The sequence below is a fragment of the Adiantum capillus-veneris genome, chromosome 8 (assembly GCF_014529385.1).
Source record: "Adiantum capillus-veneris isolate H3 chromosome 8, ASM1452938v2, whole genome shotgun sequence".
NCBI lineage: Eukaryota > Viridiplantae > Streptophyta > Polypodiopsida > Polypodiales > Pteridaceae > Adiantum > Adiantum capillus-veneris.
The window spans coordinates 89,377,843-89,403,516 of NC_140938.1; the positions used below are offsets into that span (position 1 = coordinate 89,377,843).

General features: G+C 40.7%; 1 protein-coding gene across 1 annotated transcript in view; it reads right to left on the bottom strand.

Annotated features, from left to right (window-relative positions):
- NRPB7 (DNA-directed RNA polymerase II) overlaps nucleotides 1-10,998 on the bottom strand; it is a 40,926-nt gene extending 29,928 nt beyond the window's left edge. Inside the window, exons 1-2 of the mRNA XM_086518179.1 lie at nucleotides 10,838-10,998; nucleotides 10,454-10,619 (exon numbers count right to left, since the gene is read on the bottom strand). Of these exons, the coding sequence (XP_086374305.1) occupies nucleotides 10,454-10,619; nucleotides 10,838-10,953 (282 nt within the window). The 5' untranslated portion in view covers nucleotides 10,954-10,998. The remainder of the gene's footprint in view (nucleotides 1-10,453; nucleotides 10,620-10,837) is intronic.
- Between the last annotated feature and the right edge of the window lie 14,676 nt (nucleotides 10,999-25,674).

Here is a 25,674-nt window from a genome sequence, read left to right on the forward strand (position 1 = left end):
TCTAGCCAAGGGGGCCTAACCTTAAAAATAAAGCATGCGCCCACACACAGAGCCCAATTGCGTAAGGATGATGATGTGGCACGTTGTACAGACAGCCCCACGATTTGCGGAATAGCATGATGACACAACAACGTTGTACAGACAGCCTTTAGGGCAAGTGCTTTTGGACCAAATGCTTTTAGACTGGATGCTTTTCATGTACTGCTTTTAAGTGAGGCGAGGGGCCTTTAAATAAGTGGGCTAGGCTCTCTCTCTCTCTCTCTCTGGCATTCTATGAGGCAATGAAGCACAACAGAGTTCCCACAGTTGTAACCTATTGAAGCAATATAAAGAAATACCAAAAGAGGCGCCAGGGTTTGGGGTCATTGAAGTCTGGGAGAGGAACTCCCCCACTCCGTGTCTCTCGTGTGTGGATTCTCTCTTTCAATTCTGTAGTTTGAACTTTGAAGTGCTAAACATCTGTTAAAGTCTGTTCTTTCAGTTGGCACGAGGTGCCCAAACCGTTACAGTGGTATTAGAGCTTCAGTCATGTGCTTTTCTGGATTCCACAGAGTACCTGCAATTTCTCCTAGACGAGCTTCGCCACTTTTTTCGAAGCATCTCCCGGTTAGTACTTGAATTACATGTTGCCTCCTCTGTGCCTCAAGTTGTTCCTCCTCCTACAACAACAAAAAGCACAAGGGCTTCTAACCAACAACCTACTCAGTCCTCGATTCCAATCAAGGGAATTTTGACAAGCATGGTTTAATCACTTAATCTATACCCAGTGCAACCACCGTTGCCACCATCTCCCCCACCTCCACCCGGATACAATGGTTGGAGTCCTTATGGTTTCCCCTACTATTATCCACATCTTGGATTTCCCCAAATCAACCAAAGGACTTCAAGTGTGCCTTGGGAAACCACACCGAAGAATCAAAGATCTCTCGAGCTCCAGAATTTCTCAAAGATAATGCTATGCAGTGGTGGGGGTTCTATAGCTACCCAACCGCATGCTCCAAGGACTTGGCAAGCTTTCAAGAATATTTTTGCTCGAAGCTACATGACATCCCTATTTGAAGTGCAGCTTTTGACAGAATGGGGTAGCCTAAAAATGCTTGCCACAAAAACAATGGAAAACTACAAGCAAAGGTTCCTCGACGTTTAAATTCCCATGTCTTTCTTCAAGCTAATTACCTCGGAGGACTAGTGCAAGCGCTGTACCATTGGGCTGTTATCACCTCTACAGGAATATTGTTTATCTAAATAAGTGTCTACTATGCAAGAACAGATGGACCATGTTGCGGTTGGTTGCAAATTAATTAAAGGAAAATTGGAATCTCTTAAGGTAGAGCAACTGACCAACACTTAGAATCCTCTGTAACAAACTTGGACACCCCAAGTCAAGATTCTACCGCGACACAACCGAGATTCACTTCAAAACAATTCACAAAGATGACACGGCCCGGCGTATTTCCGTGCCAAGAGGTATTGGCCCCACAAACTGGCGCCCCTTTCGGTATTTCTTTTTACATTAATCTGTGTTCAAAGTACAAAGAGGGCCCACGAGTCTCACTCTCAAACTCTGCGTCCAGATGCTCTGAGAAGTGAGCCCAAAAGGCCACTTATAAAGGTTACATAGGGTTGCTAAAAGCACAGCCCCCAAAAGCTTCAACTCTAAAAGCAATCAGTATCCAAAAGCACTTGGGCGTCAAAAACTGCCATAAGCTATCAGCGTAATTTCCAGCAAGCCGTACGAACAGTCGGAAGGAATTGCGGAGATCCGTACAATCAGTGCTATTTGCGGAATTTTGTACACCAGCCATGTCAGCAGCCGCTTGCTTTAAGTTTCTTGTGTCCCCGGGGGTCCTCTTGTCACTTGGCCATAAGTTGGGACAACTTATGCCACGTCACCAGTTTGTGACATAACCCCCTCTTGAAAGAATTGTAATCGTCCTCGATTATGCCTGCAAAAACAGACAGAGGCCATAAACTGTCTTAGTAGACACGACTGTTAGTACCGACGCACTAAGCACAACACATCTAGCACATGTACCAATCGACAATCACATCACCGGACATCACATGACAAATCACAATCAAATTCATTCCAAATCTCAGACCATGATTAACGGAGAACATATTTAGTAATCGCATCTAGATCCAGTCGAGACCTCACAAATTCCCAATTAATTAATCCATATTGCAATCATGTCTATAGAGATTTATGAGACCGAAATGATGCAATCATTTCGTCTTGCATCATTTCGTCTCTTAGTTCCTGCACACAAACAAGTCAAGTACAAATCAATCAGTATCATTTTCATTTTCGGGAATTTCAGTTCATAAAGTTATACAGCAGAATACTGTCAGCCTAGCAGTATCCCTGAAACCCAAAGGGACATCAGTGACTCTATATCAAAAATCGGGGTAATCTGTTGACAAAGGAGCGGAGTGACTCCCCTCTTGTGCAAGCCCGATGCACTAGATTCACCCATGCTGAAATCGGGGTTCTATCGGAGCAAGGTAGAAAGGTACGTAGTGTATGGTACAGTTTAGGTACGTACGGAACGTACTTCCGTACTGAACCAACCTTTAGGTACGTGATAGGTACGTACCATTTGTAAAAAAAGAAAATTACACTAAATTTAAGTTCACAGACCTTTCAAAAGAGAGTCTTTTGTAATCCTGGTCGATTAAAAAAGCCTAAGGCTCTCTCCCCTTCACCTTATTATCCCAATCTGAAAGCGCCCCTAACGCGAGTGATCCGTGGAGAAAACGCCCAAAGAAAAAACCAAAAAAAAAAAAACACACACACACACACATACACACACCAAAATATACTCTTTTTTATTTAAAAAATTGTCATACTGTACCGTATCGTACGGATGTACCGTACGGAATCGTTAGGTACGTACGTAGGATTCCACCTTGTATCGGAGTAGACTATGCTAAACCAAATGCTTCATGGTAAAGTTCCAAAACGTAAGGAGTATCTGCTAGTTCCTCCTCCTCCATCCACTTCGCATCCAATGCAAGATAGTTCTTGAATTTAACCAAGAACCGTCTAATCACTTTACCTTTAGTCTTTCTATCTTTATGTGCCAATATCTGTTCTGGAACGGGGATCTCCTTGCTTTCCTCCACTTCAGGTTGCTCATCTAGCTTCCCATCATCGGGCACATCGCCTTTAAAAGGCTTAAGGAGACTCACATGAAAAGCATTTTGAATTCTCCAAGTATCGGGCAACTTCAGTCTAAAGAAGACATCATTTATCTTTTCTTTTATCTAGAAAGTTCCATAGTATCTCATGCTAAGCTTTGGAAAAAGCCGCTCCTTTCCCTTTTTCTTTCTTAGGCATGCCTTCTTAAATCGTAAGAGCACCCAATCGTCTTCCTTTCATTTCAAATCGCGACGGTGTCCATCTGCTGCCTTCTTATGTCTTTCTTGAGATTTCGTTAAAGCCTCCCGAACCTTGGCAAAAGCAACGTCCAGGTCCCTCGTGTACTGGTCGGCTTCAAAAATCTTATCTTTCGTGCTAAGGAAGGGTGGAACCTTCGTAGCACCTTCAATATTCTCAAATGGCGCCTTCCCCATCGAAGAGTGGATCGTGTTATTGTAGGCAAATTCCACCAAGGGCAAAAACTTTTTCCATTGAGTCTTCTGATCAGAAATGTAAGACTTCAATAAATCCAGTAGACTGAATTTGCAATCTCAGATTGCCTATCTGTCTGCGGGTGGAAATATGACGAGAACCGTGTACCAATGTTCTCCCAAATAGCCATCCAAAACAAACTCGTGAATCAGGGATCTCTGTCAGAGACTATTGTCTCAGGCATGCGATGTAATTTGAATATCTGGGCAATAAACAGTCTCGCTAAATGATCCGGCTTGACTGTTTTCTTCACTGGAATGAAATGAGCTTGCTTGCTAAATCTGTCAATAACAATCCAGATACCATCATGCCCACTCTGTGTCTTCAGGAGATCAAAAATGAAATCCTGTCACGTGACACATCCAACCCTATGTGTTCATGGACAAGCTACAGCATGATCACGGTTCAGTCAGTCCAATCAGTCTAGATTTAGAAGTGATCTGGCACTTTTGTGAGTCTATTCGTAGACCGTGCATGCCCAATCACTTAGTGTAGATGCATATCCTCTGGTTGCACACAGCATGATCATCAGTATTCCCTTCAAAATCCATCAGATTCAGTCAGGGGAATTGTCCAGTGCATTTAGCCTATTTTCCCTATTTTTGGTATTTTCACTTATTATTTTTAAGTAACTTTCCAACAAAAGTAGGTAGGGCAATTTTGCTAAGTTTGTATATAAGCAAACCCAAAGTTACCACTCAATGGCAGAAGAGGCAACAGGAGCTCCACGCTCAACAGGCAACTTCTCAGTAGAACCCCCAAGAGACCTAGCGTTTTTGGAGCAGAAGCCTAAAGCTAGCGTTTTGGGATCAGATCAGCCCTAGCGTGTTGGTGCACAGCAGATCAGCCCCGACGCCATCGCTACACAGTAGATCAGCCTAGCGTTTTTGCATTTGCAGAACCACGGCGACAGAAAGACCAATTTTCAGCCCTAGCGTTTTTGCATCTGCAGCCAACCCTAGCGTTTTGCAGATTCTCCGCGACGAAAAGTCAAGGACTATCAGCGTTTTCAGTTTTCAGCAGTTAGTACCCGCAGATCAAGTCCCGAACCTCGCAAATCTCACCTTCCCGCAGCAGTTCCTCGCCGCACGATCAGTTTCCGCAAGGTTTACAGTTTCAGCCAGGAAAACGCAGATTTCAGCATCTGCGTTTTCAAAGCGTCGTCGTCGCCATCGACATCGTCACCCACATAGAGTCAGAATTCAGCAGATAGAAGATTAGCAGATTTCAGCCCATAGCGTTTTTGGACAGCAGTAGAAAGATTGCAGATTTCAACCCTTGGGTCGACTTCGTCATCACCGTCGTCATCATCGACATAGCCTAGACTTGCATCAGTCTCATGCATATCATTTGTACCAGATTGTGCAATCATAAGTAGACCACTCTCGCCGACGAGAGTGGGGCCTTCGGAGGAGGGTTTTACGTCTCTGGTGTCGTATTTCTCTTCTCTCTCTATCTCTCAGTCTCATACACTTGCACGCACAGTGTCCATTCACTTTGTTTGTGATCATAGCATTCTCTCATTAAGAACGGAAGGCTCTCCCTTCCATAGGAACAAAAGGAACCATGAGCACATTTCGGAGCACTCATCTTGAGCAAAGCGCAACAATCATTCCGCTGCACCTAACAAATCCATTGCAATACTTTCCCAAGGGCGGGTGGGAATGGGTAAAGGCTGTAGCAATCCCTGTGCTTTATGCCTATCAAACTTGACCTTTTGGCATACCAAGCAACTGCGTACAAAGTCGTCCACATCCTTCTTGATGTCTCAGCCAAAAGAAGTAATGCTCTACACCTTTCAAGGTGGTGTCAATGCCGCGGTGACCCGTAAATGGTGGACAATGGCATTCGGTTAGAACCTTTTCCCTCAACGACTATGTAACGCACAACATCGTTTTCTTCATCAAGTAGTCATCCCGTATGGAATATCCTGCTACTACCTCGCCATTCTGTATTCAAGTGAATACATCAGAAAAATATGGATATGTGACATATTGATCGACCATGTCCTCGAAGCTTCTATGAGACTAACGGCTTCCGAGACAAAGCATCTGCCACCAAGTTCTTCTGTCCCTGTACATGGACAATTTGGTTAGCCCACCGCGTTTGCTTTTCCGAAAGCTACTTCTGTGACAAGAAGTAGCATAAACTCTGATCATCAGTGAAGACCGTAAAATCGGCTCCGAGTAGGTAATGTCACCACTGAGTAAGAGCATGGATAACCGCCAAAAGCTCGTTCTCAAAAATTTGTCAATTCCAGCCTTGAAAACAATCGGCTCTCATAGGCAATGACATGGCCTTCTTGCATTAAGACCGCACCTAGACTACGACCACAAGCATCACAAATACTTCGAATGAGATCCGGCAAAGTCAAAACTGGTCCTGTAGTCAATTTCTCTTTCAAAGTCTGAAAGGCAGTCACCTTTGTGGGTCCCCACAAGAAAGAAACTCCTTTCTGTGTCAGAATATGCAGAGGGGAAGCGACTTTTGCAAACTGTCTAATGAACCGCCGATAGTAAGAACATAAGCCCAAGAAGCTTCTAACTTCATGAACATTCTTCAAATCGGGCCAATAACGTATAGTCTCAATCTTGGCTGGGTCCATTTGTACTCCTGCTGCTAAGACGATGTGTCCCAGAAAGTGTAAGAAACATTCACTCTTCTAGGCATTGATTACCAACTTGTGATCTCGCAATGCCTGAAAGACCTGTAGCAGATGGTGTCTATGTTCTGCCTCATCCTCAGAGAAGACTATAATGTCATCAAAGAAAGTGCCAACGAAAGATCTGTACTCTCTGAAAATCCTATCCACCATTCGGTTGAAAGTCGTTGGAGCATTGGTAAGGCCAAAAGGCATCACCAAGAATTCATATAAACCGAAGCTCGTCCAAAAAGCTATCTTGTAGACATCTCTCGACGCGATTCGGATCAGATGATATCCGCTTTTCAAATCGATCCTGCTGAAACAAGAGGATCCCTATAATCGGTCAAGAATACCATCGATCCTCGGAATCGGAAATCTCTTCTTGATGGTGATTTTATTGAGAGCTCTATAATGAATGCACATTCTCTAAGATCTGTTTTTCTTTAAAACCAACAACATCGGAGAGTAGTAGAATGAAGTACTCGGATGGATAAGACCCTTTTCCAAAAGGTCTTTCACTTGGTTTATAATCTCTTCATTCTGGGCTCGGCTCATGCAGTAAGGTGGTCGGTTCGGTGAAGTGCTTCCAGTTATCAGATCAATGGTATGATTTTCAAGACGAGATGGGCCTGGCAGGCCCTCAGAAAAGCAATCGGCATGTGTGGAGAAAATCTTGGCGTTCTTTATCAAGTTCAGACATATTCGTCCTATGTTCATCATTTAACTCTTTCAAATAGATCGAGTAAACAAACAAACTGGATTTCATTAATTGAGAAACGCCCGAAGCCGATACAATAGGGACAGACTCGCCCTTCAGTTTCACATCAAGTACAATTTTTCGGCCCTTTTCATTTGTCAATGTTGCTTTCTTCGATCGATAATCGACCACGGCGTTGTTCTTATGGTACCACGGGACTCCAAGGAGGACGTCACAACCTTCCAAGGGCATTATATAAAAGTCCTCGTGTCCCAAATACCCCTAACAATGCAACCGAAGTTTGCCAATGACAGGTGTAATGGCTATGTCCCGTTCAGGTGCCGCTAGAACTGCCTCTGCTTGTGGTCCCATCCGATCGGGTGTAATCTCGAGCCGCGCCGCCAATTCAGGTGAAATGAAGTTGGCCTTGGCTTCTCCATCAAAGAAAATGAGGGCTTCTTGATCTTTGCCCTAAGCTCGACAAAGTTCTGTACTTTCATCAATCGTGCTTAGGTGAGTACCCATGCAATCTGCTTTCATCTTGCCTTTTCTGCCACATTCCTCAACTGCTCTCGAACTCTCTGGCCTGTCTTCATTCTGTTCTTGTTGTGCCTTATTAGGGCACTTCGCGGAGACGTGCCCATGTTCCGTGCATCCAAAACACTTCCCTTCTTTGATGTAATTGGCCCTCTCTCGAAGAGTGAGCCAGGGTCATGTATCCTTGTCTTTCTTTCCTTGGGAACTCTCTCTTTCTACTTTCATTGTTAGAAGTCTGTTGGGTTCTCTAAGTCGAGATCTCATCAGTGCAGTAAGTCAAATTGTCCGAATGTATCGCAAAACCCTGTTTTGCATGACCCATCAATTCTTGAATAGAATTTGACTTTTGTTCTAAGCAGTAGTCTCAGATCTCCATAGGAAGTCCGCAGAAAAACCATCGGTACTGTTTGTTTTTATGTCCAATAACATGCATCTGTAAGCATTTGTGTTGCATCGTGATGTGTCAACCACTAAATATAGTCCTAATTGGGTGAGATTTCCTGGGTATGTAACTTTAGTGCATTGAGAAACTCCTTTAAATTTCAGCGTGGTTTGGATGTGATGGCTGATTTTGCGATGCCAGAATATCAATAGCTTTAATATGGAATGAGAAAACTCAATGACCCTCGGGTTGACCCTCGGAAGGACTACCATCATATATTTTTTATCTAAATTGAGATATAATCACGAACGATTACTCTTCTTTCAAGAAGGGAGATGTCACAAATTGTTGACGTATCAACCACTCGAGACCAAGAGGGTTAGGACTCCCTGAAGGCTGACATAGTAAGAAGGAACAGGAAACAGAAACGGGGAACGAGAACGAGGATCACATGGATTGCCATCGCCACATAGAATGAGGATCGAAACAGAAATGGGAACGGGAATGGGTACGGTAGACTAAAAGATGGTCATTCCCTCTCACTATGCTCCCTAAGCCTCTAACCCTAGCCAGCCTACAGCTCCCACCCGAGGGGCCTAAACCCTAGCATAAGCAAAACAATGACTTACCAACTTGCTGAACGGTCAAGTGGCATGAAAAATTAAAATTTGAATGGATTAAGATGACAAATCCTAACTCCCAACAACCTACAAGGCAACAGGCCTAAAAAGCGCGAACACATACATAGCATCCAATTGCATAAGAATGATGGCATGGCCTGCTACACGGATAGCCCCACAATTTGCAAAACAACACGATGATGTGGCAGTCTGTACAGATAGCCTCTAGGGTGAGTGCTTTTGAACCAGATACTTTTAGATTGGATGCTTTTCATATACTGCTTTTAAGTGAGGCCAAGGGCCTTTAAATATGTGGGTTGGGCTCTCTCTGGCATTCTACCAGGCAATGAAGCAGAGCAAAGTTCCCATAGTTGTAACTTGTTGAAGCAATATAAAGATCGAAAGGGACGCCAAGGTTTCGGGATATTGCAATCTGGGAGTGGAACTCTGTAACTACGTGTCTCTCACAAGAATTCTCTCTCTCTTTCAGTTCTATGGTTTAAAGTGCTAAACGTTTGTTCTTTCAATTGGCACTTGAGCCATATTCTGTAGAGGAGGCAATGTCTCATATGACTCGTGTAAGGCTATGATAGATGAGATGTCTATTGACGACAATGATACTTCAAAACCTATTCCTCGTTGATTTGCAAGGTCACAATTCATCTAAATGGTTCTTTGAATTGTTACAAGGATCATATTGTTGCTAAAGGCTATGCTCAAAAGGAACGTATTGGTTTTGATAAGACTTTTGCTCCCATTGCACGATTCATTACTATGTGGCCTTTGACTATACTTCTAGTACATTCTAGATGGCCTGTTTTTCACATTGGCAAGGAGCTCATCGAGCACGGTATCTTTCTGGCACCACTAATAGTGTTCTCTATTCTACAATTGATGTTCTTGTTATATACAATGATTCTGATTGTGCTCGTGGTGATGACACAGGTGGAACTTTCATCTCCTACCGACATCCATTCATATTCTCAAAGTTTTATTCCTTAAGAAGGACTAATCATATTAATGTTCATTACCACTTTGTTAGCGATTAAATTGAGGATAATTGTATCAGCTTGAAGTATTATCCCACTATAAAGACAATCTTGGAGACCTTCACACCAAGCCCCTACCTCTACCTCGACCTCACTGAAGGAGAGGTGTTGGACTCTGGAGATATGTCATCACCACATGGTGGCATCCTAGGTTGCATCTCATGGTTGTATGGCCACAAATAGCCCTACATCAGCATCTTTTGGTTCATTTTGTTTATTTTTATTAGCTTTTATGCTGATGAGGTATATTTTTATCTGATATGGCACAATTAATTGCAATTTTGCCACGTCTTATTTTTAATGATTTGGCTTTACCTAAGATGAGAACGGTACACCCCCACTACTACATGACACTAGGTTATTTTATCAATAGAGTGAACCCTTCGCACTCATTCTCAGTAATCCGTTATATGAGCATCTCTTGAGTCATTACCTTATTGCTCATGGGTCGTTCTCTCCCACACACATTCTGTTTGTCTTCTCTTTTGTGTGCTCATGTCTTCATTCCTTTGGTAACTGCTGAGACATGGTATTCAAAACTAACTTATAGCTGCCATATATCCAATCCATTTAAATCACGCATAGAAGGCACAAGCAAGGTTTACTACGTAACACGTTTGACAACCAAGAACTCCCAATAGTCTGATAGCAAAATGATAAGGTGGGCACGGGGCACAGAAATTACACAATTGATCTTGTGTGTCTTTGTGTATCTTTGCACATGCTTACTAAAGAAAATAAAACAAGACAAGTGATCAACTTGGTTATTTTGTTGCACTCTCGTGAATGTCAAATCAGGTTAAACCAGACAACCTTTTGAAGTTCACTGGTTGATAATTGTTATGAAAATGTGCTTTGAGCCGCAAAGAAGGTAGAGACAGAAGTAAGACCTTGTTAACCATGGTAACGACGCTCTCCAAAATCTCGCCCCTGAAGGGCCTGAAGACAACGCAATCATATTTGACTGGGAAAGTGACAAAGCCTGTGCCATCACGGATGAGGCCCTTCCCAACATCCGATACATTTGTGACTGCCACTACAAATCCATGGCGCCCACTGTAAACACCACATGCCAAAACGATTAACAAGGTGGCAAAGGGTTTTCAATTAGGGCATGGATGTCTGTCATACCCCTCCAGTTCCGTAAGGTCAGAACCTCAAGTTTTGCAGAAATCAATCTCTCTCTCTCTCTCTCTCTCTCTCTCTCTCTCTCTCTCTCTCTCTCACACACACACACACACACACACATGCGCCAACATAACGCGCATACACACCTGCAGGTGCCTTCCACCTCCTGTATGACCTTGGCTATAAGCTTGTCTCTGAGGTGCGGCCCGAAATGGCGAGGGTGAAGCTGTATCTTCCGCTCCAGCACGATGTGGAAGAACATAGTTGCGGAGCGTGACTACTAAATTTTCAGAACAGAAGAGAACGTTTGTTGCGGGGGAAATTACCAAAATACCCCTGAAATTAGTGGAAATTCTTTCAAAATTTTCTAAAATTCCCAATATATCCATGCATCGTTTTGTGATGGATTTGCCTCAAATTTTGTATAGTATAATGTTTATGACATCGGAGATCTATCTTTTAGCATCTTAAACAAAATTATTCACTAATGAGCTCACAAATAGAGGCATCTATGTTCAGATATCATGAACGATTTCATCTGAACAGCCATCAATACCATCTAAAATGTTAGTTCTATCGTCTTCTATTGAGGAGAACCAATCTTATGAAGAGTTGCAAAAAGAATTGTTATTAGAAATGTTTGTAAGGTTAATTAAGGATATTTTAGACATTTTAACAAATTTGAAGGGCCAAATATGAGGGGTACATTGGGAATTTTTCAACTCTGAGGGGTATTTTGGGATTTTCACAAAATACGGGAGTATTTTGTAGTTTTTCCTATGTTTTGGGTTAGTTTGACACGCCAGTAGGAATTTCTCAAGGTTTCAATCAAAGTTGTACTGACATGTAGAAGAAGAGAAGAGAACCAAAGACTTTATCCCAATAGATCTCTGAGATCTATCCCGACAAATCTTCGAATCAAGGCATGTTGCTCAAGAGAGGAATGGTGTAGTGACACTCTATGTCACAAGGGGAAACTGAAATAGGACACAGGGTTTTTGACTTTATCACCGCCCCGAGAAAATTTAATGGCATTTGTTATCGACTTGGTTATAGGCTATTGGGGAAAAATGTCTTAATTGTCGATGCTTTGGTTGACTTGCATGCCAATGTTGTGGATGGCAAAGCTTTGATCAATATGTATGCTAATTATTGGCTAGCTTCGTGGCCATTGAAGTATATTGTGGTATTTGGCAATGCCCTAGTCGATATTCATGCCAAATATGGTGCACTTTAGAGACCAATAAGCGCTTTGCAGGGATATGTAATTTATCGGCATGGAAATGATGTGGTACTCGGCAATGCTTTAGCCAAAAGCTATGCTCGATGTGGTGTTTAGCAATGCTTTGGCTGATATTTATGTCGAATGTGATGAACTTTAGAGGGCAAAAACTGGTTGAGGAGCTTTGGCAATGCTTTGATTGATATGTATACCAAATGTTTTGATTGGCGATGCTTCGGTAGATATGTATGCCAAATGCAATGCAATTGTCAAAGAAAAAGTTGTGCTCAACATTGCCGGATGACATCCGGGCCAAATAGGGTGCTTGGCAATGCTGCCTAGCGGTGACTAGATTGATATGCAAAATGAATGTCAAGCTTTGCGGATGATTGGGTTGATATGTATGCTAAATATGATGCTTTTACGAAAGCATAAAGGGTTCTTGAAGGGTTTCTTATCCAAAAAATCATTATTTGGAAAGCATTGATTACGGTATAAGTCCACCGACATGGCTTGACCTTGGAACTATGGGAGAATCATGTTATGCTAGGCAATGCTTTGGTTTATATGTACATTAAATGTGGTGCCTTAATGAAAGCATTGCTTATTATTGCACCTTGAAGGAATGTAGCCTTAGTAAAGGTGTCGTTATGGGTGAGAAAATTCGTGATGTGAGTGTTAGTCAGGAGTTGTTGGAGAAAGATGTTGTGCCTAGCAGTGCTTTAGTCGAAGTGTATGCCTAGTGTGGTGCTCTCATGAAATTGGGTTTCGGACTGCATTGGTTGCAGTATATGTCCAACATGGCTGGGACAAGCGGAGTTATTGGAGAAAAATGTTGTGCTTTAGCATTGCCTTGGTTGACATGTGGTTTACTTGAGGAGACGAGATGGCCGCCCAAAAGCCCAAGAGATGGCTGCCCGTTAAATAATAGGGCATAATATAAAGGGGGGGACGGGGGGGGGGGGGGATACACAAGAAAAACAGAAAAAAAGGTGAAGAGAGCAATGGCAATAGGCAGAGGGGAGTGCAAGCTTTGGGGCCTCATGGGGAGACAAGTAATGCTTAATGAGCCTGAGCATGAAACACAAGAGCTTTAGCAAGCCTTGGTGCTCCATTCAATTCTTTTAATTGCATTACAAGCCGTAACAAAACACTCATTGCTGGTTTGCAGCAACGCGAACCACATCCTCGTGACAACACACAACAACGGTAGCGTGAACAACACCGTTAGCGATAGCTGGGCTCGGCCACCTCCAGCACGCTGTGTCGGATGGTGTGTCACCCACCCTAAGGTTGACTTGACTTCGGCTTGGCATGCAGGGGTTGTAGCTACTCTATCGCCAACAACTTTAACTCGCTCTTGCATGCATGACATCCCTTCTGGCATAGCAGACCCTTATCACTTTTACTCTCTCTTACTTTCGCTCTCTTCTTCACACAAGTAGCCGTCATGCACACCCATAAAGGAGTGAACCTCGAGAGTTTATGACTAGGTCTTTCCTGCCTTGCCATGCATGGGATGCTAGTTTTCTACTAGCCAACCACCTAGTTGCAACTCACTTTGTTTCCACACATTCTATTGTTCGTGGTCAAACCAGCCAACGCTCTTTCTATAGCCGCCACGCATGACGCAACCCATCGTAGCTTCATGACCCCCCACTTTTTCACCCTCTCCACCTTGGATCATACATGCAAGATCACTCATCCCTCTCCCTCTATGGCCGCCACAGGCCACCCTCCATCGCAACCGATATCTCTCTCTCTCTTTCTCTCTCACTGCAACAGTCCTGCGCCATCATAAACAGCTTCCATCAAAATTCTAATGCAATTGCACTTGCAGGATCTCAAGATCTTGGATATGAGAAGTCAGTCGACGTCTTGAACTTCTAGGGGCAACCGCACCTCGTTGTCCTCAGTCCCACATTCACGCATTAAAACTTCCCCCCATGGATCTCTCCCCTCTTGTTAGCGCTACGCCTAGCACCCCTTCCTGCAAGCAGTTGCATATACATTCCCCATTAATCAGGCAATGCAACATTACATTTCTTTAACCCTATTGCAGATTCACATTTTTCACCAAGCGCCTAGAAGAGCAGGCCAAACTTGAGGATAAACAGACTAGGGGATCCTCTTGTTCACTCTCACAACCTTGCCAGACTACCTTGTAATTCATCTAAAGAAGTCCACCATATAATTATAGTTATCGGCCGATACGATGGCCACATATCATGATAAACCCAATCAATGTGAGCAAAGCCACAAAAGACAAAGGAACCATGACAACGTCGATGAATATAGAAGGAATCAATGCCATGATTGAAGGTGAGGAATGCATGAGAATTTCCAGGATAGGCACCACGAATAAGCTTGTTGTATTTGGAGTAGCCATTATCATCAAGAGTAAAGGGAAACTTGATGATGTGCAATATTGGGAATCCATACAAATTGTAAATTCATGGCATGTCTGAGGTGTTCTAGTTGTGATAAAGTTTTAGAAGATCTGATATTGAGTAATACTTCATTCATGTACTCTCCACAAAGAGGAGCTATCTTCCTATTGATGACCACATAATTCATAGAGGCCATGGAATGCTCAACACTAAAGAGACACCACAACTTCCATGTTGTGGATCTCTACATGGTGAGCAATGCCCCCTCTAGGAGCCCTCTTGGATCTCAGATGGAGACCCCCATGAGACCACCACACAATTGTCAAGCCCATTGTAGCAATTGTAACAAGACTTTGGGAAGCATGGTCTTATCGCAGGACCATAGTTCCCTTGGCATTGAACTATCTTCAAGCTAGAATACTCAACTCAAAGTTACCACTTCAACAAGCCTCTCACAAAGCCTCATCTACATTTGCTTCTACATCGAGTGTAGACTAATAATGCTCGATCGAGTCACCTTCTAGGTAGCCACCAAAACAATCCATAACTAGCCAAAACACACACAACCAATACAAACTTATAGATAGCTCCCACACTCATTGACATTATATACACCTTGGTATATCTACAACAAATCTATTTTGTAATTGATCACTGAACACACAACTTGCCAATGCCGGACACGCTTGCCTTAATCAAGAGAAGATCAGAAAAAAAGACACAATTAAGATTGCTTTTGGGAGCATTTTGTTTCTGCTAGGTTCTAGGGAGGTTCTAGGACATTTAAGTTTCTATCAATAGGAATTATTTCACCTATTCATTCATGCTCAAACATAATTTTCTTTTTCTTAATTGTTGTTTAATCTAGATATATGAGATTGCACGATGGATGACAACACTTTGTGACTAATTCTTTGTATTGAGTACTAAGCTTTTGCAGTAATGTGATACATGGATTTTAAAAATATTAATATTAATAATAACACTCTATGTTTAGCACGATTTTTTTCTTGGCCTTGCTAAAAATATAACAAGTTGTTGATAGCATTTGAAATTCACCCTTTTTTATTTAATTGTATCCATATTTAGGAGTACGGGTATCCATCCCCTCATAAAAATATAAGCATGCCTCTACTCAAAAGGACAAAATTTCTCTCTCCTCCCTCTTTCCACAAACCATTGGCCCAATGATGTAAAATTATCCCTATTATTATTGATGTAATGTAATGAAATTTTCACATAGATAATTTTGTTATGATCGTCAACACTACCCCATAGAGTATTGTAGTGGGTGATATTCTATTGTTTCTTCGCTTGCTTATGGAATCCCCGCTACTATTTCTCATACTCCCTTATGAATGGCTAAGGTTACTCCTTACTGGTTCATTTGAAGTTATTACTTATGCTTCGTACTGCTTTGACACAACATAGAATCTCTACCCCCTTCTTTGCAAATCATTCTCCAGACATATCGCTTTTTCATTATCTGCTCATGTGTATTGTTGCCAACTTTCATTGTTAATAGCAAATAACTCCCACTTCTCCCCCATTTTTTCATTACGAACTTTTAATGTGTATAGTTATAATTAAATTCCTGATTGAACCTAACAAGAAACCATCGTTATAGCTTTGTTGTTGAGGAAATACTTTTGCCAAATATATGAGTTAAAGCAATTGTTAATTACAATAAATCTTGTTAGCGTCACTACAGTTATCATGTTTACTACAATCTTCAAGCAATATAACTGTCTATCTTGAATAACACTTACCAGTTGCTTTCGATGATGAAGTTTATTTATTTTCCTTACTATTTTTTTAAATTTTACTGACCCGCAAAAAGCTATATGGAACATATTTTGAAATACTTCCCCTTTTGAGTTTACTATACCATTAAGGGTACAAGAACTTCCAGGGCAACAATAGTGTAGATTCGTCGATTTAGGCAACACATCTTATTGGTGTAGATTCGCTAATTTAGGCAACATTGATCACAAAAATCATGCTGCATTGGTTGGCGACCAATGTCCTTAGTATGATTTTGTTATCTGGGTATATAAAATAAAAGATATTTGGATTTATATTGGGATCTGGAATTGAAGTTGGGATATGATGAAATTGGACGAGATTTATGAAAATTGATGTACAGAATGATGAGTGTGACCAATGAAATCCCGATTCATCAAGATATGACATATAGCGATTATTCTAGTGGTGTGGGACACTAGAATAAGCAGTATGTGGATGATGATAGGCATAAGCAATGTTGTTTAAGTTTAAGAATTTTTCTTTCAATATATAACACAGAATATTAATCGTTGTTTTTTGACAAGTATGTTTTGCAAATTCTTATCTTTGCAACTGAAGACAGTTGCTTTCTAACAGAGAGGTATGTAATGACTTATTAATTTCAGGTGACATATGGAAAAAGCTAAGGGTTATGCGTCACTTTCAAGAAAGAACATGGCTAAACAGTGTGCAGTTGATTAGGCTTTTATTGTTGCTCAAAGGAAAGGTGGTAAAAGCAATGTAGCCACTTTTCATGGTTCTTCAACGAGTGGCAAACCACCTGTTTCCAATGCTTTTGCTGGCAACACATTGTCTGGGAATTCTGATGAAAAGGACAAAAAGAAGACGTGTTGCCATTATTGAAAGACTAATGATCAATTGATTAAGTAGTGTCCTAAATCGAAGGCAAAAGAGGTCAAGAAGAAAGAGGCTGCTCCACTACAAGTGCATCTATTGCAGAATCTTCTGTGAAAGGAGATCGTGATGTTGATGTAGATGCAAAGTGGCTCCCCCCTATAAAACGTGCGTTCGAGAAGTATTTTAAAAACCCCTCTTTTAACATGTCTGAATGAATAAAAAGACCCCTTATTTTAGGATTCTTTTCCAAAATTGAATATAAAAACCCCTAATTTTAGTGTATCTCTATTAAATTGCCTAGAATTTTTGAATTTTAAAACCCCTCCTTTTGAACTCATGTTATGCATTAACATGATTACATAGTGCACCCCCTGAGGAGCTTCCCAAGTTTTCCCTTGCACGTATCCCAAACACAGTGAACCTACTTATCAACAAAGATACATCATGAAACATTGGTGCCCATTTGAAATCCATACAAAGTGATAAATTCTCTTCTTTTTGGTTGAGATGATCATGCTTAGTTGCTTCTTCACATGCAAGGTTAATACATAAGGTTCGATGGTTTGATTTTGGGGTCCATTGTCTAAGCGTAAAACTCTTTATGTGATACATGATGATGGCTTTGGAGAGTAGCATATATTCAATCACAATATCCTCATTATGTTCTCTATGTAAATCCATTGGTTCCACTCCACAAAGATACACCATTGGTAATGAGCATACCCATGCTATTGCACATGTGTAAAACTAACTTTCCATAGTGATCCGGCTCTTTCTCATCCATTGAATGATCATGCAAGTGAACTTTCTCCAACTCCCTTGAAATGTGTGGTATATCAAATTGTTCAGTATCATGTTGTGAGCACTCATTTCCCCAAAGACAATAACATCACCTTTGCCGTTAAAATAAGCAATGTCCTCTTCTAAATAAAAAAATGGTTGTTCTCTATCCTTGCAAGCATAAAAGAAGGAATCATGATGAGGAATGTAGCAACCGATTACAAATGTAGGTGCTCTTTTTGGAGTCATAATTTTTAGCCATAAATAATGTTTGTTCTTGTCATCTTTCACAATTAATTCAAATCTTTCAATCCTTTCTTAAACATACATGCTATCCCTCCTTGCCCTCTTTGTTGCTTGAGATTCTTTGACCACATCAATGAATGTACATTGTAATCCTCGAACCCGTTAATCCTTTGTGTATCATGCTCCCAAGTTTCAACAAGAAGTACAACATCGTCTTTGCTTGTTAGTTCATCTATGCCAACCTCCACATTCCATGGGTATCCATTGCAATTCCAAGAGCATACTTTCAATTGTAACTTGGTCTCAGAGGTTGTGCATTCCTATTTCCTCAAGGGACTTGCCTCCTCCTTGGGCACATTTTCTTGATGAGATATCTCCTTATTTTTCTTATTCCTATCCATCAAATATATCCAATTATTATCAAGGATAATCTTTCAGTTGGTCTCATCCGGCATGGTGCATACAATTGGCTGTTCTCCTGAGTGAGGAGCTCCTTGCTTACCCACTCTATGTGCTCCATAAACCATAACTCCTGACATGCCAAACTGGGTTTTGAAGAAATCTTCGATAACAATGGCAAGAAAAGGAGGTGTCTCCAACTTTTCTTTGAGAATTCCACTAATAACAATGTGCTTGGAACGTTGCTCTCATTCCTTCAACTCCTTTGTATTCACATTCTCAAAATTCTTGTTTGAGCCATAAAATGCATGAGGGAGGGAAATTAGGAACCACACTATTACCACATACATCAACGCAAGATTTTTTTGTGTATACATTTTTCATGCTGCATACATCCTGGCTCATGGTGTCAAATTTCTCCTCTTTCAATACATGGTCATGCTCTACTTTGCTCATGTAATCCTTTAAAGAATTCAAGTCCACAAGAGAGCATTTACATTCCTTGACTTCCTCTTTAAGTTGCATCAATTGTGTTGTTTGCATCTCAAGTGTCCTCTTGAGATTCTCATTCTTAACCACAAGAACCCTTAGCATGTTATTCTCCATTGCAAGTGCTCATAATTCTTCACCTTGTTTGTTTATGGTCTCCTTGCAATGATAACAAGTATGCCATGATCATGATTTTTGATGTCATTGGTTGAGTGGTTGTGTTGCTATCTCCACAAGTAAAAGATTTTGGATCATTTTCTAAAATGGTTGTGGACCTTGTTGAAAAAGAAGAACCCTTGCGAGTGTTGGAGGACATTGTATGTAAAATAAGAGATGAGAGGCAACTTCCCCAAACCTATTCACTTAAAAAATGTTGCTACAAACAACCATTCCATAACTCTGAATTTTTTTGTTTTTACATCAATGTGTAGAGGGCATTGTGCTCTTTGATTGAGGCTAACCCAAATCGGAGTTTGGATGAAGAAGTTATGATCAAAAGAGAGAAAGAGAGAAAGATTTCTATCTCTTTCTCTCTCTCTCTCTCTCTCTCAATCCCTCTCTATATATCTCTCTTCTCTCTTTGTATCTCTCTCTCTCTTGAGGGAGGGGGGAGAGAAGGGAGATATATAGAGAGGGATTGAGAGAGAGAGAGGGACTGAGCAATGTATATATATATATAATTATAATTATAATAAAGAGAGAGAGAGAGATAGAGAGAGGGACTGAGCAATGTATATATATATATGTATATGTATATATATATATATATATATATATATATATATATATAAATAAAATTATAATAAAGAGAGAGAGAGAGAGAGAGAGAAATTTTATTATCATCCTCAAATGTCAATATGACCTATGGGATCAAAGTTACATGTGATGTAGTATGTGTGCGGAGGATGAGTGATTATTGATGCTCCAAAATTGTGGTGATCAGAGTCACAAAATGAAGAGCTCACACTATGGCTGGGAAAGGAAAGTCTGCAGGTCTAATTCATGACTGAAAATGTGAAAGAAGCAAGTTCAGATGTGACAAAAAGATGAACACTCTAGTAGTGTATGGTACTCAAAAACTTGAACTTGCAGTGAGCATAGTGTGCACAATCATTTTGACTCCTCTCCATTGCCCAACGCTCTATCTTGCATTGAAGGGAGTGGGACCTAAGCCGAACGGATTTGATAGTGTGTATCACTGGTTAGGCTTAAGCATGTAAGGGTAAGTATGGTTTCCTCTTTTAACAAAGAACATGGTTTTGTAGTTGGGGGGAATATGGATGCTGTAATGTATGAAGTGTGACCCACCGTATTCATTTCAAGCCATAATACATTGGCGTTGTAGAAAAGCTTCATTCACTTGGGAGTCTATTGAGGCATCATGTAGCAAATGTAATGCATCTCATATCCCAAATTACTTCTTTATGTCTTGCATCCATCACATGATCAAGATCTCGCTTTTATGCATCTTTTGAACTTTTTTTCTTGCTTCCTATGCATTTCTAGGAAGTCAAGGTGAGGGGCTTTGACACATCTTTATCATGTACTCCACAACTCGTTCCCTGCCCATAAGAGAGTGAGACTCAAGACGTAGGAGCATATATGGTTTTTGTGTCTTAACTTGGAGAAGGTTTGTAAGAGAACGCTTTTGGACATTCTCAAACTCTTTCCAAGTAGACTTTGAGATGCTCTCCCTCCACATTTCAACTCCATAAAGAAGAACCGGTGTCACCAATGTGTCAAAAGGTACTTCTTCAAAACCCAACACTTGATGTTTTTTGCATTATACATGGTCTACTCTCTCTTTTTGGCTTTCAAATGATGCATAGCACATTCATGCCACTTGTGATTGGCCGGAACCTTAAGGTCAAGGTACTTAAAGCTCTCAAAAACTTTAAGTGTCTCATTGTTGTAGACAATGCATGACTTCTCCTTATGGTTCGTTTTTCCAAGCATAGCCTTTGTTTTGGATTTATTCAAAATCAGCCCACTATTGCAAGCAAAAGTTCTCAAGGACAACCATAAGATTTTATGCATCCTTTAAAGTGTGTGCTAGAATCACTTGGAGTGAACCATAAAATGGCATTTTTCTAGCCTTTTGTTGCTCATATAATTGCCTACAATGTGTATACATATCCACAAGATTCAAGTTACTAAAACTCTCAACCCACTCGTCCCTCAAGTTTCTCCAAAATCTTCCACATGTACGTGCCTTTTCTTAGACTTGAAAAAAATGATGCTTTACTTCCCATCTTCTTCTTTTTTTGAATCAATGCTTTGTATGTATGCAAATGACTTTGATAGTTGTCTTTATCCATAGTTGCATCAAGCTTTATCAAGGACTTTTGAGCATCTTGACATTCTTTATAAAACCACCTTTTGCGTAATCTATCTTTGTCGATAACATGAACATGCTTTACGGCAAAGCATTCTTCGGCACAAGAACAAATAACTTTCTTAAAAGCTTCCCATTTAGTTTCCAATGGTGCATCATATTGAAGCTTTGTCATCCATAACTTTTGCTCAGCCATTTCAATATACATTGGTGCCCGTTTGAAATCCATATAAAGTGATAACTTCTCTTCCCTTTGGCTGAGAGTATTATGCTTAGTTGCTTCTCCACATGCAAGGTCAATACATAAGGTCCGATGGTCTGATTCTGGGGTCCATTGGCCAAGCATAAAACTCTTTATGCAATACATGATGGCTTTGGAGAGTAGCGTATAGTCAATCACACTATCCCCATTATGTTCTTTTATATGTAAATCCATCAATTCCACTCCATAAAGAACACCAGTATCCATGCTATTGCACGTGTGTAAAAGTGACTTTCCATTGTGATCCTACTCTTTGTCATCCATTGATGTATGATCATACAAGGGAACTTTTTCCAACTGCATTGAAATGTATGGCATATGAAATTGTTGAGTATCATGTTACAATGATTTTTGTGTGAATATTTATATCCTTAAAGACAATTACATCACCTTTTCCTTTAAAATAAGCAATGTCCTCCTCTAAATAAAAAAATGGATGGTCTCTATCCATGTAAGCATAAAAGGGGGAATCATGATGAGGAATGTAGCAACAGGCTACAAAAGTGGGTGCTCTTTTTGTGTCATAATTTTTAACCATACATAATTTTTGTGCTTGTTTTCTTTCATAATTGATACAAAATGTTCCAATCCGTTCTTAACCATACATGCTACACCTCCTTGCTCTCTTCGTTGCTTGAGATTTTGTTACCACATCAATGAATGTACATTATAATCCTCCAACCCGTTAATCCTTTGTGTATCATGTTCCCAAGTTTCAACAAGAAGTACAACACCAGCTTTGCTTGTTAGTTCATCTATGTCAACCCCCACATTCCATGGGTATCCATTGCAATTTAAACACATACTTTCAATTGTAAGTCAGCCTCATAGTTGCACATTCCTATTTGCTCGAGGGACTTGCCTCCTCCTTGGACACATTTTCTTCGTGAGAGTAGCTCCTTGTTTTTCTTATTTCTCTCCTCATATGCATTGTGATGCATATTGTGATACTTAATAGTGCAATCTTCACATACAAAATAAATCGGATCCCTCAAATAAATCAGACTATCATCAAGAATAATCATTCATTTCATCTCATCGGGCATGGTGCATATAATTAGATGTTCTCTTGAGTAGGGATCACCTTGATCACCCACTCTATGTGCTCTATAAACCATAACTTCTGACATACCAAAGTGGGTTTTGAATAATTTTTTTATAACAATCGCAAGAAAAGGAGGTGTCTCTAACTTCTCTTTGGAAAGTCCACGAATAATAATGTTCTTGGAACATCGCTCTTTGTTTGCGTTTCACGTGTCCTCTTGAGATTCTCGTTCTTAACCACAAGGACCCTTAGCATGCCATTCTCCCTTTGCAAGTGCACGTAAGTCTTCACATTGTTTGTTTACAGTCTCTTTCAATGATACCAAGTATGCCATGATCATGGTTTCTGATGTCATTGGTTGAGTGTTGCTATCTCCACACTTAGGAGATTTTGGATCATTTTCTATAATTTTTGTGGACCTTGTTGAAGAAAAAGAACCCTTGCGAGTGCTAGAGGACATTATATGCAAAATAAGAGATGAGAGGCAACTTCCCCGAACCTATTCACTTCAAAAATGTTGTTGCAAAAAACCATTCCATAAGTCTGACTTTTTTGTGTTTTTACATCAATGCGTAGAGTGTTGTGCTCTTTGATTGAGGCTATAGATCACCCAAATTAGAGTTTGGATGAAGAAGTTGTGATCAAAAGAGTGAATTGCTATCTACTATGTCAAAAAAATTGCACTAGAGAGAGAGAGAAAAATAGAGAGAGGGAGAGGTAAAAGGAGATAGAAGGGGAGTGAGAGCAAGAAGGAGAGAGAAAATGAAAAAAATCCTCGCTCTAAAAGCTCTTGGAGTGAGCTTTTTTTTGTTAAATATGAAACTTAAGAAAAAAGAGGAAAAAAGGTCACTCCAAAAGTGTTGGAATTAGGGTTGTAGGAAAACACACACAGCTTGTAGAAGACGAAGGAAGCTCAAGGCACACAATAGAGAGTATATTACTTAGTGTGCAATGTAAAGATAAGATAGCCCTAGAGTGATGGGCTTATATACAACGCACGGGGGAAAAAACCTCCTCGTAAGGGAGAAAATGCCCCTGCGTTCCTAAGTGTGTTCACACACATCACTACCACATGTATATGGTAACAAATCCCCCCTGGGAGTGAGGCTGTGAACAAGAGCTGGGACAGAGTGTAAGGAAGTGCCATGCCTTGAGGACATGATTAGTCCACAAAGGGGAGTAAGCCCAAAGCTTTGCAAAATGCTTCTCACTTCTCAATTCTCACGAGACAATGCCCTTGTGAAAAGACCTACAAGGTTGTCCTATGTTGGCACATAAGCCAAGCTGGTCTCTCTTGTTGAGAGCCTCTCCCTGACATAGTGGTAATGCACCTCAATGTGCTTTGTGCAAGCATGAAAAATTGGGCTCCTTGCAATTGCCAATGTGCTCTGACTCTTAGTGTAGATAAGCCAAGCTGATCTCTTCTACTGAGAGCCTCTCCCTGAATAGTGGTAATGCACCTCAATTTGCTTTGTGCGAGCATGAAAAACTAGGTTCCTCACAATTGCCAATGCGCTTTCACTCTCAATGTAGATAGTGTTGGCAGTGTCTTGTCCAACACCCAAATTAGCCATAAGGTGTCTGAGCCATACACACTCAACCATAGCTGTGAAGACTGCCCTATACTCGTCCTCACAGTTAGAAGTGGCAATAATAGGTTGCTTCTTACTCAACCATGATATGCATGAACTGTCAAGCATGAAACAAAAACCACTCGTGGACACTCACGTGTCAAAATAACCAGTTCAATTTGAGTCCAAAAAAGCATGTAAATCTAGCGGCAATGATCCCCCTTGGGATAAAACAAGCCAAGATGCAAAGTGCCACTCAAGTAGCGAAAAATCCTCTTGATAGCCTATCAATGCTTAGACCCTAGCTATGCATAAATCTGTTGACCTATGAGACTGCAAACTGAATATCCGGCCTTGTGTTGTATACATAGATAAGGCAACCAACAACAGTTTGGTAAAGAGTGACATCAACAATATCACCAGCATCATGAAGACTCGATTTCAAACTTGTTTCCATGGGAGTGGCAATAGGTTTGAAATCCTCAAATCCAAACTTACATATCAATGTCTCTATGTAGCTTTTCTGACACAAGGAAATACCACCATCACACTGCTTAAACTGTATACCCAAGTAATCATGCAACAACCCCAAATCTTTCATCTTGAAAGTAGCATTCAAATCGGCCTGACATTCAACAATATGTCTCTCATTTGGTCTAGTGATCAGCAAATTATCCACATAGAGAACGACAATGAGAAGTACATCACCCTCACTCTTTACATACAATGTGCTTTCTATTGGACTGTGATGAAATCTGTGTTTGACTAGTTGAGTGTCAGCCTTGTCATACCAAGCACGAGAAGTTTGCTTTCTGTTGGACTCTTTACATACAATGTGCTTTCTGTTGGACTGTTATGAAATCTGTGTTTGACCAAATGAGTGTCAGCCTTGTCATACCAAGCACGAGAAGATTGCTTCAACCCATATAAAGCTTTCTTATATTTGCACACTTTATCTTCCTGCCCTTGAATGACAAAACCGCGAGGCTACATTACATATACTTCCTTAATATGTCACCATTCAAGAAAGCAGTAACAATGTATGACTAATGTATATCCCAACCAAAATGAGCTACCAATTCACATAGAAAATGTAGAGTAGTCATGCAGCAAGTGGGGGCAAAAGTCTCTTCATAACCTATGCCTTTTTGCTGTGCATAACCCTTTGCAACAAGTCGAGCCTTATTGCGATCAATCTCACCATCCAGCTTGTGTTTCAAGTTGTAACCACTTCATACCAATGGCCCTTTTTCCAAGAGGCAAATCACATAAAGTCCATGTGTCATTTTCTATAAGTGCATCATATTTTGATTGCATGGCAGCCATCCAATTTTTTGAATTTTGTGCTTCATCAAAAGACAGAGGATCCTCAACATCACATAAGCTAGACACAGCCAAAGAATAACAATCTAATGCATAAGATGCATGACGAGAACCTAAACAAGTACGACTAGACAAAGGTTCGTGCCATGCAAAGTATGCACTAGCCATTTTGGCATACCTCTAGCCTGCTCATTTTCAACCCTTTCCTCATCAAGTACATCATGTACATCTGCATCACTAATAGGCTAACCTATAACATTTTCAGAACCCTTATAGGT